Below are 17,397 nucleotides of genomic sequence, written 5' to 3' on the forward strand. Positions count from 1 at the left end.
ACACCAGGAAAAGAACTGTGGAGCTCCATAAGTGTGGCTCAATTTTGAATACAATTTGGTGCCATTTACAATTAAGAAATACAGATAGTTTCCCTCTTTACTCTTAAAGTTAACAAATATGTTTTTTATATTTATCAATCTAAAAAAATAAACATTTAGTCTGATTTGATGTTACAATTAAAAAAGTGTTTGTGTTTTGATCTGAAGAGTACATAAATATGTAGTTTCAACTGTATATTTGATGATTGTCAGCACAAAGAGGGAGAGAGAGTAACAGAGAGGGAGATGGAGAATGAGGACAGAACAGAGATGGAACAAGAGCAGGTGAGACACACATGTTAGTCAAATGGTTGTTTACCAAAAGTATCACCGTATCATAGGTACTCATGTATCTCGTACCTAGTGTTTCTTTTTAGGTTTGCTATTTTTCAAATTCTATATTTATTAAGTTATGCAGGCTTGTTTGCACAACAAGGCTAAATAATTATATAAACTTTTCTCAATCTAAATAGTGTACTTTGGTAGAATTAAAAAAATAAGTGTAGTGTGGTATATATATATATTATATATATATTTTCCCTATATGAAGTCATTCTTTTTTGAACAAAACTCAAAACAGAGCCTATTAATCTTTCAGTCATTTCTAACCCCCCCCCCCCCCAAAAAAAAAAAAAAAAAAAAAATCCCACATGCATACTACCCTTTAGGGCTAAGCCCTGGGTGTTTCAAATGTCTGGCTCCGCCTCTGGTAACAGCCTTAACTCACTTCCACTGCAACCCCTGTTTTCCTAACCAGAAGCGGGGTTCAATACACGTGCACGACTCATTCGTGACTGGGATTGGCCGACAGCCCTTCGCTAAGTCCCGCCTCTCGCTTTACGTCAGCAGTGTCTGTGGAGGACTGCAGAGCGGACGGAGAGCCGCACTGCACGCTGACAAGCCAGGACAGGGCGAGGCGGCGGTCCCGGTGTATGCCCCCATCCATCATCGCTATGGGAATTACCACAGCGTTGTCTGTGAAGCAGACCCTCACCTCGCATCTAAAACCGGTTCACCTGGAGACACAGACTATAAAACACTGCAGTGGAGACTGTCGCTGCTCAGAGCCGGGCTCAGCTTCTCTCCTCCGGTAAACTGAGGAGGACGATGATGATGATGATGACTAACATCTATAGATGAGAAGTCTTTCTCAGGCCGTCACCTTGGACCTCTGCTCGACCTTCATCTGTATACTCTAAATGAGGACCATGCCTGCCATGTGTGTATCCGCAGTGGTGAGTACATCCCATTTCAATTCACCTCCGTGCATGTTTTTCTTTCTTTATTCTAAGTACTGCTCTAGCAGGTTCTTCATTTAAAGGGCCAGTGCCTGTTTTTTTGCCCCCTGCTCTGATTCAACTTAAAATGAATTATCCAAATTTCTTTAAGAGTTGACACGTGAAGAATTTATTTCGTTATTTTTTCACTCATTTATTATTTTTTCAGCTCAACGTTTGAAAACTGTGTCACGAGTCTCAGTCAGTGGAAAGATGGAGAAAGAAATGCCACTCAACAGTCTGTTGTTTAGCCCTGTTGCACTGCGAACAATTAAAACGTCAGTCAGCGGAGTTTAAACTGATAGGTTTTTGTCACAGCTGATAAAGAATATGGCTCTAGATATTTAAACACACAAACAAATAATTAAATAATTTAAAACTGTAAAAAAAAAAAAGTAATGGTTGTTTTACAATTCCACTTGATTTTCATTTTAAAAAGTCAAAGTATTATTATTATTATTATTATTATTATTATTATGGCCATCACTCAAGTTTTAGGGATGGGTGAGCTGATGTTTTCATGCTTTTTAATATAGTTAGTGTCATCATTCCAGCCTTCGGGCAGATGAGACTGTGCCTTTGTCTCCTCCCAGTCATGTTGACATGTGCTAAAAAGAGTGAAGTGTTTCCCTCAGTAGACATCATACTTATTTCATCAGGGCAATTTTATGGAGTTCATAGCTTCGAGCTTGGTGTATTTCTAGCGTTTAAAAAAATAATTTATTTGAAAAAAAAAAGCTTTTGCCATGATTATATATTATATTTGATTTTTATTTTCAAACGATTTAAAGCTTTAAACCTCTGCTTTACTGCAGTGGGTAATGCATGTGACTAAGGGGTAATAACAATTTAACATCTCCACTAGGAGTTTCAAACAAGCAATTAAAAAGTACCATCTGCTATGATCTACTGCAATGCAATATAAAAGGTTTGGAGCATGCTGGCAGGACTAACACACAATTTATACTTAACACTACTGCATGGCTATACCTCTATGCAAGGGTCTGTCTGTGTGATGTTAATGGTGTCATCTAATTATCTCCATAAGAACTGATTTGTGTGGACCTTACACGTGTTAGGCTACAAACACTGTCAGCTGCATTCTGTCTATTGTATATCTATTTATGCATTTTTTAAAAAAAAGTGTCCCAACAAAAGTGAGATCAGGTTTAGTCCGAGTTGTTGCATGAAACTTTAGTTGTTGCTTTGAATTTGCCAGTTGCCTGTGTCATGTCATGTTGCCTGTTGGAAAACAGACAGACAACTGCTAGGGTAATGGCATGTTTTACAATGTATTGCATTAGACTAGTGGGCTAATAGTCTGCAATGGATGATGTAAAGTACAGATACAACTTCAAATCCTTGGTTTGGTCATTAATAAACATGCTCAGGTTTTGGGTTTCACTTTTAAGCTTTTATGCTTTTTTTTCTTCTTTACAACATATTTTAAAATAAGACCACAGCCAATGTAAAAGTAAAATCTCTAAAATGTATAAAAAGTAAAGCCAATGCAAAGTGCCTTAAACACGTTTTCTGTTTATTGGCCACCAAGGTTTGATGCTTAGCAAAAAACTTGCAATGGAATCTTATAGAAGTCTATAGGAAAATGGCTTTCTGACTTTATCCATGGAAACACTTTCCTACTTAACTTATGGGCTCAGTAAATTGTGCATTTATGACACGCCCCTTTCTCATCACATCTGGTTTCAAAAGACCAGGATGTGAAAACTGTGAAAACACTCAGCCTGATGCTTCAAAACATGAGATTATAAATCATTGTCCAATAGTGAATGATATCACAAGAAATTCACCTTGTATGATACCAGAGACAGTTTAAGAGAGAGGCATGGCATGTGAAAAGTCAGACATTAGCAAAGATGGCAGTGACATACAAAAAAGTAAATAAATAAATAAACACTTTTAATTATGTTATTTTCCATTTTGTTCTGCGGTGATGTTAAATGGAATCCAGCCATTAATAATATCATGACAACTAATTAACTTCCTTGAGCAGTTATTTTGAAGCATTTTCTAAATTAACTAGTGGCCATCCACCAGCTCCCAGAGAAGAGTTGTGTAAACAAGTCGTGTGTGAATATTATTCACACTCACCTTTTTTTAATGCAGTACAGACTGCGTGTTTTCACAGGATGAATTTGTGGAATTAATGTTTTTGGATCATACTTGATTTTTCAGATTGTTTGGACGCAAAAAACAGACCAATGAGACCATTTGGTGCGCTCGTAGTTCAAACGTACATTGGTACTGAACATACAACGATATAGAAATAGTTAAATATTACTATTTTACATCAGACCCGTGATCAGATAGAATATTACTATTTTACATCAGACCCGTGATCAGATAGAATCAGTTAGAACCTGTTGTGGTCCCAACTCTGTCACGAAAAGCTTAAACTGACCCACTGACATCCTAAAATATGCACAAAAGTGTTATAGCTTTAACTCATGGATCAAACCATGAACTTCTCCCTGGTGCTGCCTTCTTGTGAGAATTGGATGAACCATGAATCTCTGTTTTTTTCTTTTTCAGGACCGGCTCATCATCACTTTACATTTTTTCACAGTGCATTTTTCGAGGACAAATTTTTCATAAACACTCAATGCTGCTGATGTTTCTATATGTTACCCAACAAATCTGCATCCAAAATTTCGGGATTCCGTGACATTTTTTCACTAGGTGGCCTTTAGGGTTCAGCTTTAGTAGGGTTAGGGATAGATTGAGAAACGAGAACAAATTCTGTTTGTGTATGCCAACTAAAAAAATCCATACTTCAATTGGCATTAAAATATGAAATGGCAGATGGCCATCTTTCCCTGAGCTTGCCTAGTTCTGTCGGTGGTTTCTTCCTGTTAAAAGGGAGTTTTTCTTTCCCACTGTTGAAAAGTGCTTGCTCATAGGGGATTGTATGATTGTTGGGAGTCTTTACCCTACAATATAAAGCGCTTTGAGGCAAGTGTTGCTGTGATTTGGCACTATTTGAATGTCTAAAAGAGTAACCCATTTTATTAATTTAATAAGACAGACCACAGTCAATCAATAGCAACATAAAAAAACTACATCACTTAATTTATTGACTGCATCCATCTATTTTTTATTTAAATTATTAGATTAGTACTGATTAGTGCTAATGACATAAAATCATCGGTACTGCTGAATGGCGACCCCAGCTAATGGCATATTTCAGTACTGTTTAACCTCAAACACTCTAAAAAAAACCAAATATTCTTGCAACACTTGAAAACAAACACAATGAGCCCATCAGGCAGTCCTGCCATTATTCACTCATTAGCAATAAACTCAATAAGCATCTACAGGAATAATCATTGCTGCCTATTGTGAGTGATATGTTCAGCGCGACTGAATCCAAACAGAGTCTCTTTCTCCCAGTGAGCAGTGACACGAGGATATGCAGCAACAGGTGCTGGGTAAATGTGTGTGTGTGTTCGCTGGTTAATAAGACCATGTGCAGGTGCAAGCATGTGTGTTTTTGCTCACTGTTTGTTTGCTAGTGTGTGTCTATCCATGCATGTTTGCTTATGTGCATTACTTAAATTTGGATAGTAGTTACAGTCTAATGTTGTCTGCCACAAACATCCTACCCATGTAGTGTATGCACGCACCTTGTTACATAACAGTTTCAAGCACACACACACAAAACACGCACAACATCCTAAACAGTAACTGATTGTTTCTGTCATGACCGACTGTGTGCAGTTAATGAAGTCATTTATTAAAATGAGTCATGTATTTCTATTATGTAAAAAAAATGCGAGATTGATGCATGGAAAAGTTCTCACCAACAGTCCACTTCCTGTTCTGTTGTAATCCTTGTAAGCACTAATCATAAGTCTTGTCACAGGATGTGTTCACGTTGTGCAGCACAGCGGCAGTAGCTTCAGATCACAAGTCTCGAAGACAGTCACTATGCCTCTGACGGGGTGAAAGCAGTCACACGTTGCGTATTTTACCTGCATGGTTTTGACCATTGGTGGGATGTGTAAAAGCATTTAAATGTGCTTCTGTCTGTCTGGGGTGGCTGTAGCTCAGGTGGTAGAGCAGGTCAGCTATTAACTAGAAGGTTGGGGGTTCAATCCTTGGGCAAGATACTAACCCCATGTTGCCCTCTGATGCATCCATTGGAGTATGAATGTTAGATAGTGAGCACTTACAGCTTAGAAAAAGTGAATGAATTAGTTGTATTGAGTGCTCAGACAGAGTAGAAAAGCGCTATATAAGAACCAGTCCATTTTGCACATATTTCAGGTCAGTGGGTTCATTTGGAATTTGTGTAATTTGGAATTTGCCATATTTACTTCAGCATAAATATTTAAGCCTTAATTTAAAGTCTTGCATAGAGCATTGCAAAGTCCAGTACTGTATTGATTTTGGGAAATACATTAGAATGAATAGCTATGACTCAACAGTTTTGCCTCAGCATCCACAAAAGCATTTACTCACAAAGCACTTCTAGTATCCAGTAAATCTTTGAACTAGTGCAGCACTCACTGTTAATGGAAACCTTATATGGGATTGTTTTTTCAATAAACCTAAGTTAGGAACCACTGGTTACTAAAAGTAACCAACCGTCAATTTCTAGGGATGAAAAATGTAACTATCGCAGGGACAAAAAATGCAGTTTCTCTACTGGCGAGGAAGTGAGTCAGTCCCTATAGACTCCTATGCTAAAATGCCTGGCTTTTTAGAACAGTGATTAACAGTGATTAGCCTGGTACAAACAATTGTCTTGAGGGCTTTACATATCAAGAACATCACCTTTCAGATGCAAACGTCTTGTGTAACAGATCAAACACCACACCAAAAGCCTTGTGTTTTTGGAAAAATTCATCTTTGTTGAACATGTTAAGCAGTGAAGTGTTCCTGATGTTTCTAAACAAGAAAATTAAGGAGAGATTTGTGGTTCATTATATTCTCAGAAGAAGGCAGCAACAGGGAGAATATCATGGTTTGATCCGGGAAGCCGATGCTGTATCACAGCCGCTTTTATACATATTTGAAGATTTCATTGCAGAAGTCTTAGCAGAGCTAGGACCACATCTGTGGAGACAGAGAAATAATTTCAGAGTCGACTGGCCAAGTTTTAAGCTACAAGCATGCTTGTTGTCAAATGAATCTGATTGGTCAGATCTGTTTATTTACATGTGGGAGATCATCAAAAAATCATGATTGATCTGAAAAAAAAAATAGTTGCTGCAAATTTGTGGTATGAATTTGCACTGAACAGCTGTAATAAGAAAAGGTCAGCGTGAAAAACAATATTCCATCCATTCGCTTATCCTTTTCAGGGTCGCGGGGGGCGCTGGAGCCTATCCCAGCTGTCATAGGGCGAGAGGCGGGGTACACCCTGGACAGGTCGCCAGTCTGTCGCAGGGCCAACACACAGGAACAAACAATCATTCGCACTCACATTCATACATTCACACCTAGTGACAATTTGGATTATCCAATTAACCTATTCCCCCCACAAGCTGCATATCTTTGGACGGTGGGAGGAAGCCGGAGTACCCGGAGGGAACCCACGCAAACACGGGGAGAACATGTAAACTCCACACAGAAAGACCCCGGCCTGATGTTGGAATTGAACTCAGGACCGTCTTGCTGTGCGACAACAGTGCTAACCACCGTGCCACCGTGCTGCCTGAAAAACAATATTCTTACAGATTATTGCATCCTGAGTGTAAAAGCCTTTTGTCTCTAGAACCAAATTTTTACACAGCTGTATAATAAAATTTCAGTGGTGACCAATTTGAGTGACAAGTGGCTACTGCTTTTCAACTCAACAAGCTAGCTAGTCAGCACTAGAATAAGAACCAAGAATAAGAACTGCAAGCTCTAAAATCCTATCTGATGGTAGCCATAAAAATATTCAGAGAGGTGAAAAGCTTACTGAATAGCTTTGTTTTGATAAAATGTTAGCCTTCACTGTTAAAGATGTGTGAGTACCCTCTATCTAATTAACTGCTAAGAAGCTAATACTAGCGATGTGTTATTATACTACTGTAATTAGCTGCACTTGGAAGCATAATACCATTACTCATGGATTTCTGAATCATCCACATTCCACTGGAACAGAAAGAGTTCACTATCAAAATGCTTTAGCTTAACTTACAGAAATATGTTCTCTGCCTCACATTTTATTTATTGCTGCTTCCTACTCTTACTTTTTAAAAATGTTATTGCTTGAGTTGGAAGTTGCACTTAGTTGCCTTATTATTTCCCAAGATATAATGGGGTGTCAGAATCTTTTAAAAGTGAGATGTGTTGTTGGGACCTATGTGGCTGTGTGTGGATCTTCATAATACAGACTCTATGAAAAAGGGCGAAACTACCTTAAGGGGTAATTGCAGTGGTTCAGTATTGCACTGACATGTTGCTTGATGGCTGAAACCTAGAGCTTAAATAGGAAAAACATTTAAAATAGAGGCAATAGAATTGTTAGCATGACCTATAATTGACATGCTCATGTGTTCCAAACCTCTAAACACATTTTTTCCCCATGATTTCTTTTTTTGTTTGAGAGCGTAAGTCAGTTAAAATGTTAAATTGACTTTATTGATAGGAAAATACTGTGGTTTAGCTACTCAAAAAATCAAATGTAGTGTCTATGTAATACTGCTAAGCTATGGAATCGGTAAGTATGCTGAAAATGGTCTGACCTATCGGCTCTACTTGGGAGCAGAGTGGGACCCAGGCGTCTATGCAGTAGCTGCAGTTGGAAGTAGAATTACAGGTTTTCTGCTTAGGGAGTCACAAAGTCGATTGTGTTTTCCGGAAGTGACTGTGTGTGTGTGTGTGTGTGTGGCGGGTGGGAGTGCTCAGTGCGATCCTGCTCTGCAGTGGTGGTGCAGTGGTGTCACACTGATGCCTCTGTGATGTAAATACAAGCTTCCTGGCTAAAGACTCCACCCTCAGATCTTTCGCTCTATCCTCTGCTCTGTGCTTCACTCTGTGAGTCACAGAGACATCAGCCAAATATCCACTGGGATTCCCTCTACAGTTTCTACCAGCAAAACTTTAACCTTCAAGTTCAGCTAGCACCAGCTAAACATAAATAGATCCTGAATGTCTCAGAAAGTTGATTCTGTTCATTTGGAAGTAACGTTGTCAGTGGGAGAAACATTTCGTCACTCACCCAAGTGACTCCTTCAGGCTCAGCTGACTGCAGGTTTCCCCAACCTTATAAACAGTACCGCTGCATAATAGCACTGCATAATAACATGCACCATGTGCACTATTACCTAACAATGAGTCACAAGCCACAATTTCACGATTGTTAATATACAAATTGTCATGAGCATTAATCAAGTGGCCATGAGTTCTGTTCACGGAAACTTAGGGAGTGACTGTAACATGGTGAACAATGTATTCAGAGGAGGGGGCCTAACGTTTAAAATCTTTCAGCTCAACTTTGAGAACTTGTATCTCTATTTTTATTAATGTGTATTCTCAAAGTTGAGATCATCAGAGTCAAAGCTGTACAATGCTTCTATGGGGGCAGGGAGGACGTTATAAAAAACATTTAGATGTTTTTTCACACAAGTGTGTGACTGAAGAGGGGAATCAGATCGCACAGCATCTTAAGTTTTTTATTCCCTTCTCTGAAAAACAGTCAAAATGAATTTATTTCACCTGCTTTGGTGCAAATGTAAATGGCCACAGGTGCATGTGAGGCGAAACAGCAAGACACACCCCCTAACAGGTAGTTATTTAGCAAGTGGTGGTTCGAGACTATTGCAGTGAATTAGGTGAAATGGATTCACAGTTTGCTTACATTTTTTGGAGCAGTGCATATGCATCCAAGTTCCCCACTGTTCCAACTGGCTTCAAAGAAGCCCTGCGACTGCTCCTGGTTATGAGTAGTAAACTGGATTTCAGATTGTAAAGTTGGTTTACCTCTACTTTATGAATATGTGAAGTAGCTATAAATGAAGATTTAGGTCAACGGGTCAGGCTGGAAGCTGGTGAGGGTTTCCCTGTATGTTGTTAATGCCTGTTAGGTTGAGTAACTTGTGGAGACTGCCAGACAACAGTAATGTTTGCAGAGGCAGGACTACAGAGATGGAACAGAACATACATATGATAGCCCAGGTCTTTTCCAATCCATTTGTGTCTGACTCTCTTATTGAAGATCTGTGCACCAGGCAAATGATGTAGTTCATCAACAGTGTGGACAGAGAGAGAGAAGGCTGTTGTAAAAGGAGGAGTGCTGGCAGAGGAAAGACAGAAATTGATTCACACACTAAATCTGCTGAGGTTTTATTGTGGATCTTCAGACAGCGTCTGTCTGTCCTGACAAAGTCCCATTACTGCACTTTGCTTCCTCTTCTGCTCCTGTGTGTCTTTGTTGCCAGTTTGTCTTGTATCTAAAATGCAGAAAGAGGGAGGATTAAAAAAAGCAGAGGGCACACAGCCAAATGGGACCATGTGCTTTGCTGCCATTAGCTTACTCACCACTTCCCCAACATGCTGACTAACAGCCGTTGCAGTAATTACCTTCATTGGCTTAAAAGCATAGATGCAAACAGAAAAGGGTCATGAGGTCAGTCTGCTCCCTGAACAGCTTTACCATGAGAGAAATAGAATACAATAAAATCCTTCCCTTTACCAGGAGATGTTCTGTTTTTTGTTTAAAGGTCCAAATGTTCTGTTTAAGCAGTGTTCTGCTTAACACACACTCCGGGGCCTGATCAACCCTGGCAGGGCCTCTTTGGATGAGGGTGTCTAGTGATAATGGCCGAAACACCCGATGAATCCAAGGTTCACTACTGACGATGTGTCCCAAACTGGTGAAGTGTCTGGGCTGCCTTTCCTCATAACAGCCATCCCTCAAGATTTTCTCCATTTAAAGCAATGCATTATCAGGGACTGTAACATCTGGTCCTTATTACTGAATCTCCACACCTTTAAGAATTGTTCAATGTTACCAAGCTCCCATAAATCACAAGGGCATATAATAGAATTAAATAGGTATGAATTCAGTTGATGGTTAAGCAAGAAAGTATTCAGAGCACCTCACTTGTTCCACATTTTGCAATGTTACAGCCTTATTCCAAATTGTATTAAATTCATTTTCACTTCAAAATTTTACACACACATAATGCTCGTAATATCCAGTTAAAATTCTTGCAAATTTATTAAACATATCTGTGGCGGAGGTGTGGTCCCTAGCTCAGCTGCAGTGGACGAGTGGTACAGTGAGCTTAACGGGGCGGTGCCTGGGAAGCAGGTGAGAACACAGCTGGTGGCGTTTGGACTGATGATGGTCTTTTTTCCCCTTTTTAGTGAGGCGGGAGACGAGAAAGGGGGTTGTTGGAAAAGCTGAGACCAGCGCTGACTAGACTGTGGGTTGTTGCATAAAGAACCCTAAATAAACGTGACATCTGTGAGCATAAACAGTGTGTGTGTGGAGTGAATTCTACAATATCAAACAAAAGCCATTTTCGGATCTCTACAGAGATGTTCAGGTTAAATCAGGTTCTGGGAAGAAGGTCATCTTCCCTTACATTCCTATAGAACTGGACGATTTTTTGCAATCACACTTGCTGCCCCCTTGTTGCCTTTAAAAAGACTACAAGTTTCAGGCACTTCTGTGTTGAATTTACTTTTAAGACCTGGAAGTCGCTACCATCTGCGGCTGTGTCAGGCTTACAGGGTCACAGACTACTTACCATATTCTATGAAATTAATGGGGAAACATGTATAAGGAGTATATGCTTTATAGTCCAGCATGACGAGAAAGTACAGTCATCTCTTTTACATATAACAAGGATAATCAGTGAACATAAGTGGAGATCTTCATGTTAAAAAAAACTAAATTAAGTAATAATATTTTCCTATTTAGTTTCATGCTGTATGATTTTATTTGTGAAGAAAAGCTATCGAGAACAGTAGGCAAACAAAATATGTGAGCTAGCTTAATGTTGAACAGCTAGCTTAATGGGATGAAAAGCGGTCCAAGTCAGGTGGTGTTGCTCATGATCCCTTACTGTACCTTAAAGGTGCACAGGGATATATACCAAATGGTAAATTTTTATTTTTTCTTCCAGCATAACAACATCAGCACCAATGGTAGGGGAATGGGATAGAAAATTTCAGAATGCTCTTGATTAATACCATCACTTGTGGTAATCTCCAAATGCTTACTGTGTCAGTAATCAAATTCTATAAACAAACAGTAGGTGCCGTGGTGGGGAAATATCCATTGTGTTCTGTAACAAGCAGAATTTCTCCATTTACTGCTGCGTGTGTTTTCACTTTGAACACTGATGTGAGTGAATGCATTGACATGAGTGACGCAAGTGAGTTATGAGTAGCGCCTCGAGAACATGCTCTAATGTTTATGGATGAGGTTCTTGGAGCGAACACAAAGAAGCAAAGGAGTGGTGTGGCAAAGGGCAACAGAGTCCTGAAAGAATGGAAAGCTTTATCCTTTTTAGCACTAATCATAGAAAGAGTTTGGCTTCCATTGACTGTTTAATTGCAAGTAGTCTGTGGTAAGTTCCTTCACATATTCATATAAGTAATTTCCAATGACCAAAACATACATGTGTGGTCCGTTTATACCCACCCATTCCTACCACATTGGTATCACTCTGACCCCCTGCTTTCACTGAAAGATATAAATCTATGCTCACGGTTGACAAACATTCAAATGCGTCATCAGCTAAATTCTCCCCTCAGTGCATCACTTCAAACCCACCAGCCCTGTTAGCTCTGCACACACACATTCTGCTGTGGTGAACACCACTAAACACACATTTCTGCAAGCAGATCCACAGTTAGCCTGTTCTGTCTCCATCCTTGTCTGTGTTTGTCTCTGTCTCCCACTGTGTGTCAGCACTTTTGCTAATCCTCCTCCTCCCTGGCTTTTTTATTTCTGTTGTGACACAATAGCAGCTAATCCTTCATAAAATCACTTAGTTGTCTTCTCCAGACTGCACTGATACACATACTTTGGGCTGCTCTCGTCTGATAGTTGCCCCAGCATCAGACCACATGATAGTTATTTTTTAAGCCATGTTCACTGTGTGAACTTCACTGCTCACTGTGTGAGAATAAAGTGCCAAACTGTGACATCAACACAGTCTCGTCAGTGTTCATACTGGTGCTTAAGGGCTCACTGGATCTATGTAGTCTTTTCCAGCACAATAGGTGTTACCACTCAGCTAAAACCTTCCTGGTACACGAGTAGATGTATTCTATACAGCAAGCTGGCAACCTGTTGGCTGTTAACCCCCTGAGGTCTATTTCATCATCAGTAGTGACTCTAACAATATATCTTTTTCTTCTTTGGTTTCTTCCAAAGCAAAGAATTAGATAACTCTAATTCTTTGCTTTGGAAGAAACCAAAGAAGAAAAATATATCAATACAACAGTAGATTAAAATACATTATAATAAATTAAAATTTGTGCTGTCAATAGATTAAAAAATGACTAATTAATCTCACAATTTTCTGTAATTAATCACTATTAATCACAATTACTTGATCAATAGTCTGGCTGCAATTACACTTTTTTAACTTTATATTTAAGCTTGTAAGAGACATTTATGCAGTATAATGAAGTAAATGGAGAATAAACACAAAGAATGTATGCTTAAATTCAAAGAGAATTTGAATAGTTTTCTTCAATCTTTTAGCACAGGTTCTCTCCTGTAAAATGTAACTTTTTAAAAAACCTATACAGGGAGTGCAGAATTATTAGGCAAATGAGTATTTTGTCCACATCATCCTCTTCATGCATGTTGTCTTACTCCAAGCTGTATGGGCTCGAAAGCCTACTACCAATTAAACATATTAGGTGATGTGCATCTCTGTAATGAGAAGGGGTGTGGTCCAATGACATCAACACCCTATATCAGGTGTGCATAATTATTAGGCAATGTCCTTTCCTTTGGCAAAATGGGTCAAAAGAAGGACTTGACAGGCTCAGAAAAGTCAAAAATAGTGAGATATCTTGCAGAGGGATGCAGCAGTCTCAAAATTGCAAAGCTTCTGAAGCGTGATCATCGAACAATCAAGCGTTTCATTCAAAATAGTCAACAGGGTCGCAAGAAGCGTGTGGAAAAACCAAGGCGCAAAATAACTGCCCATGAACTGAGAAAAGTCAAGCGTGCAGCTGCCAAGATGCCACTTGCCACCAGTTTGGCCATATTTCAGAGCTGCAACATCACTGGAGTGCCCAAAAGCACAAGTTGTGCAATATTCAGAGACATGGCCAAGGTAAGAAAGGCTGAAAGACGACCACCACTTAACAAGACACACAAGCTGAAACGTCAAGACTGGGCCAAGAAATATCTCAAGACTGATTTTTCTAAGGTTTTATGGACTGATGAAATGAGAGTGAGTCTTGATGGGCCAGATGGATGGGCCCGTGGCTGGATTGGTAAAGGGCAGAGAGCTCCAGTCCGACTCAGACACCAGCAAGGTGGAGGTGGAGTACTGATTTGGGCTGGTATCATCAAAGATGAGCTTGTGGGGCCTTTTTGGGTTGAGGATGGAGTCAAGCTCAACTCCCAGTCCTACTGCCAGTTTCTGGAAGACACCTTCTTCAAGCAGTGGTACAGGAAGAAGTCTGCATCCTTCAAGAAAAACATGATTTTCATGCAGGACAATGCTCCATCACATGCGTCCAAGTACTCCACAGCGTGGCTGGCAAGAAAGGGTATAAAAGAAGAAAAACTAATGACATGGCCTCCTTGTTCACCTGATCTGAACCCCATTGAGAACCTGTGGTCCATCATCAAATGTGAGATTTACAAGGAGGGAAAACAGTACACCTCTCTGAACAGTGTCTGGGAGGCTGTGGTTGCTGCTGCACGCAACGTTGATGGTGAACAGATCAAAACACTGACAGAATCTATGGATGGCAGGCTTTTGAGTGTCCTTGCAAAGAAAGGTGGCTATATTGGTCGCTGATTTGTTTTTGTTTTGTTTTTGAATGTCAGAAATGTATATTTGTGAATGTGGAGATGTTATATTGGTTTCACTGGTAAAAATAAATAATTGAAATGGGTATATATTTGTTTTTTGTTAAGTTGCCTAATAATTATGCACAGTAATAGTCACCTGCACACACAGATATCCCCCTAAAATAGCTAAAACTAAAAACAAACTAAAAACTACTTCCAAAAACATTCAGCTTTGATATTAATGAGTTTTTTGGGTTCATTGAGAACATGGTTGTTGTTCAATAATAACATTATTCCTCAAAAATACAACTTGCCTAATAATTCTGCACTCCCTGAATACTAATAGGTAAGTATACTCTAATACATAACATATATTAGTGCTTTCAAACAACAGTTTTTAATCAGATTCATCAGAGGGTTACGGTGGATTAATTTTGATTAATCACAATTAAATATCATTCATTTTTAATCTATATTAATCACATTTCATTTTGCTTTAGCAAACAGACTCGGAAAAAAAGGGGAAAATCTACGCACTTAACATATTTATTGAACATCTTGAACATTCATGTTAACAAAAAACTCTGTAAACATTTATCCACTCTCTCTGTCACTTTTGGGGAGGCACTTCAAGTCCTTGAAACGAGAAACCAAAGCATGTGTAAAGCATGTGTTCTCAATGATATTATTATGTCTGCAGTTTGTTGCAATCCACTTGGCATTGTGTCAGTCAATATGTCCGAGGTAGACTCACTGAGTCGACGATGCTCTGTAAGTGGTTTAAACCACTCACGGAGCATTGAAAGAAGAAGAAAATTCCTTCTTGAACAATGTGCATAATACTTTATGTCGGTCGACTGTTCCATCTTGTTATTTTTTTTAATACTCAAATTTCCCATCAAGAGGGTCAATATGTGTTTATCATCTTCCAAATTGAGTTGATTGGTTCAACTGCCCATCACTACCAGATCAACTGCCCATTTGCGCATGTGCAAAGGTAACTCTACTTGGACAAACTGCCCGAAATGCATTGACAGAAACATTTCAGGGATTGTGAGTCATTCTGCACTCCAGATGTGTTAATAGCATAAAATGTTTTGTATCACGTTGTCGCGTGATGACTGCTTAATCTGCGTTAAGGCATTAATTTTGACAGCACTGATTAAAATTCAAAAACCAACAAATAAAAACAAAACAAAAAACAAATAAACAAGATTTGACAGCAAGTAAAATCTATATTAAAGTGAGTAACAATGAAACAACAAGATGGTGCCGCGTATGGATGCCCTGGTGCTTCAGTGGTGCTTCAGTAAGCTGGTTTAAACAAGTCAATTTTGAGTTGTGACTTAAATAAGGGAAGGGAATCTATATTTCTTAAGACTGAAGGAAGTGAGTTCCAGAGCTGAGGAGCAGAGCGACTGAAAACTCTGTTCCCCATAGTGATAAGGCGAGCAGAAGGAACAACAAAATGAGTGGCAGATGAAGATGTGAGAGAGCGGGAAACAGTGGTGATATGAAGCAGATCATAGAGATAAGCAGGGGCAAGATTATGAATGCACTTAAACATGAGAACTAAGATTTTAAAGTTTATCCTAGCTTCTATGGGCAACCAGTGAAGCTGTTGAAGAATTGGGGTAATATAGCCTCTTAGGGATGTACGAGTTTTGACCGGAGCTGCAGAATTCTGAAGAAGTTGAAGTTTATGGAGGGACATGTTGGGGAGACCAAATAAGAGGGAGTTGCAATAATCGATCCAGGAAGTAATAAGACTATGGACAAGGATGGCAGCAGCATGGGGAATAAGGAAGGGATGAAGTCGGTTAATGTTACGTAAGTAAAAGTATGCAGACCGGGTTACGTATTAATACGTATATAAGACTGAAATGAGAGAGTACTGTCAAGTATGACACCCAAACTCTTTATCTGCGGGGAAGGAAGGATGGAGGAATTTTCAATATTAATGGAGAAACTGTGAGATTTGGTTAAGATAGAGGCTGTGCCAATGAGTAAAACTTCTGTTTTATTATTGTTAAGTTTGAGAAAATTGGAAGAGAAACATGATCTAATCTCCATAAGACAGTTCGAGAGGGCGGTAGATGGAAGGGATGAATTAGATTTGGAGGAAATATAGAGCTGGGTGTCATCAGCATAACAATGAAAATTGATATTATATTTTTGGAATACATGACCAAGAGGGAGCATGTAAATAATGAATAAAAGAGGCCCTAATACTGAACCCTGGGGCACACCAGCAGAAACAGGATAGAAATTTGAAGAGTGTGATTTAAATTGGATAAACTGAGTGAGGTCTGAGAGACATGATGTGAACCAGGCAAGGAGGGTATGATTAATGCCAATGGATGCTTATCTGCTTAGGAGGATATTATGAGAAACGGTGTCAAATGCCGCACTAAGATCGAGAAGGATGAGAATGGTTAAAAGACCAGAATCAGCTGCCATCAGAAGGTCATTAGTAATCCTTAACAAAGCCGTTTCTGTACTATGATTGGGGCAGAAACTAGGATGAAATTGTTTGTAGAGATTATGGTCATTGAGGTATGAGTGAAGCTGGGAGGCAACAACTTTCTCAAGGATTTTTAAAATAAAGGGCAGGTTTCGAATAGAATAGAATAGAATAGAATAGAATAATCCTTTAATTGTCCCACAAGGGGAAATTTGGTTGTAACAGCAGCCAAAAAGACACATATACAAACAAACAGTACACAGGACACGGAACAGAAACATACACAATTTTTCTTACATATTTACATTAAGGACAGTGGTCACTATAAACAGAATACTGTACAGTTATTAAATTAAATAAAAATAACTACAGATAAGAGGCAAACCAGGTTGTAGTGCGAATCGGTTAATTAACTTATTGCAGTTACATCGCAGATGTAAACATCTATGTTTGTTGGGAGCAGTTCTGATTGTAAGAGTAGGTTTGATATAGGGCGAAGATTATCAAAATTATTGGGATCTGCACCAGGCTTTTTGAGAATTGGAATGACACAAGCAGGATGAAGGAACAATTCCAGTGTTAAGGGAAGAGTGGATAATACTAGTTATGAGAGGAGCCAATGAGGGAAGACAAGCTTCAGCTAACACAGTGGGAAGAGGGTCAAA

At 39.2% G+C, this 17,397-nt stretch overlaps 1 protein-coding gene across 1 annotated transcript in view; it reads left to right on the plus strand.

The window, feature by feature from the left end:
- Positions 1-738: 738 nt before the first annotated feature.
- tnfrsf21 (tumor necrosis factor receptor superfamily, member 21) overlaps positions 739-17,397 on the plus strand; it is a 35,798-nt gene continuing 19,139 nt past the window's right edge. Inside the window, exon 1 of the mRNA XM_040049644.1 lies at positions 739-1,274. Coding sequence (XP_039905578.1) covers positions 1,239-1,274 — 36 coding nt within the window. The 5' untranslated portion in view covers positions 739-1,238. The remainder of the gene's footprint in view (positions 1,275-17,397) is intronic.

Source organism: Simochromis diagramma, unplaced genomic scaffold (genome assembly GCF_900408965.1).
Source record: "Simochromis diagramma unplaced genomic scaffold, fSimDia1.1 OVJJ01000732.1, whole genome shotgun sequence".
Taxonomy (NCBI): Eukaryota; Metazoa; Chordata; class Actinopteri; order Cichliformes; family Cichlidae; genus Simochromis; species Simochromis diagramma.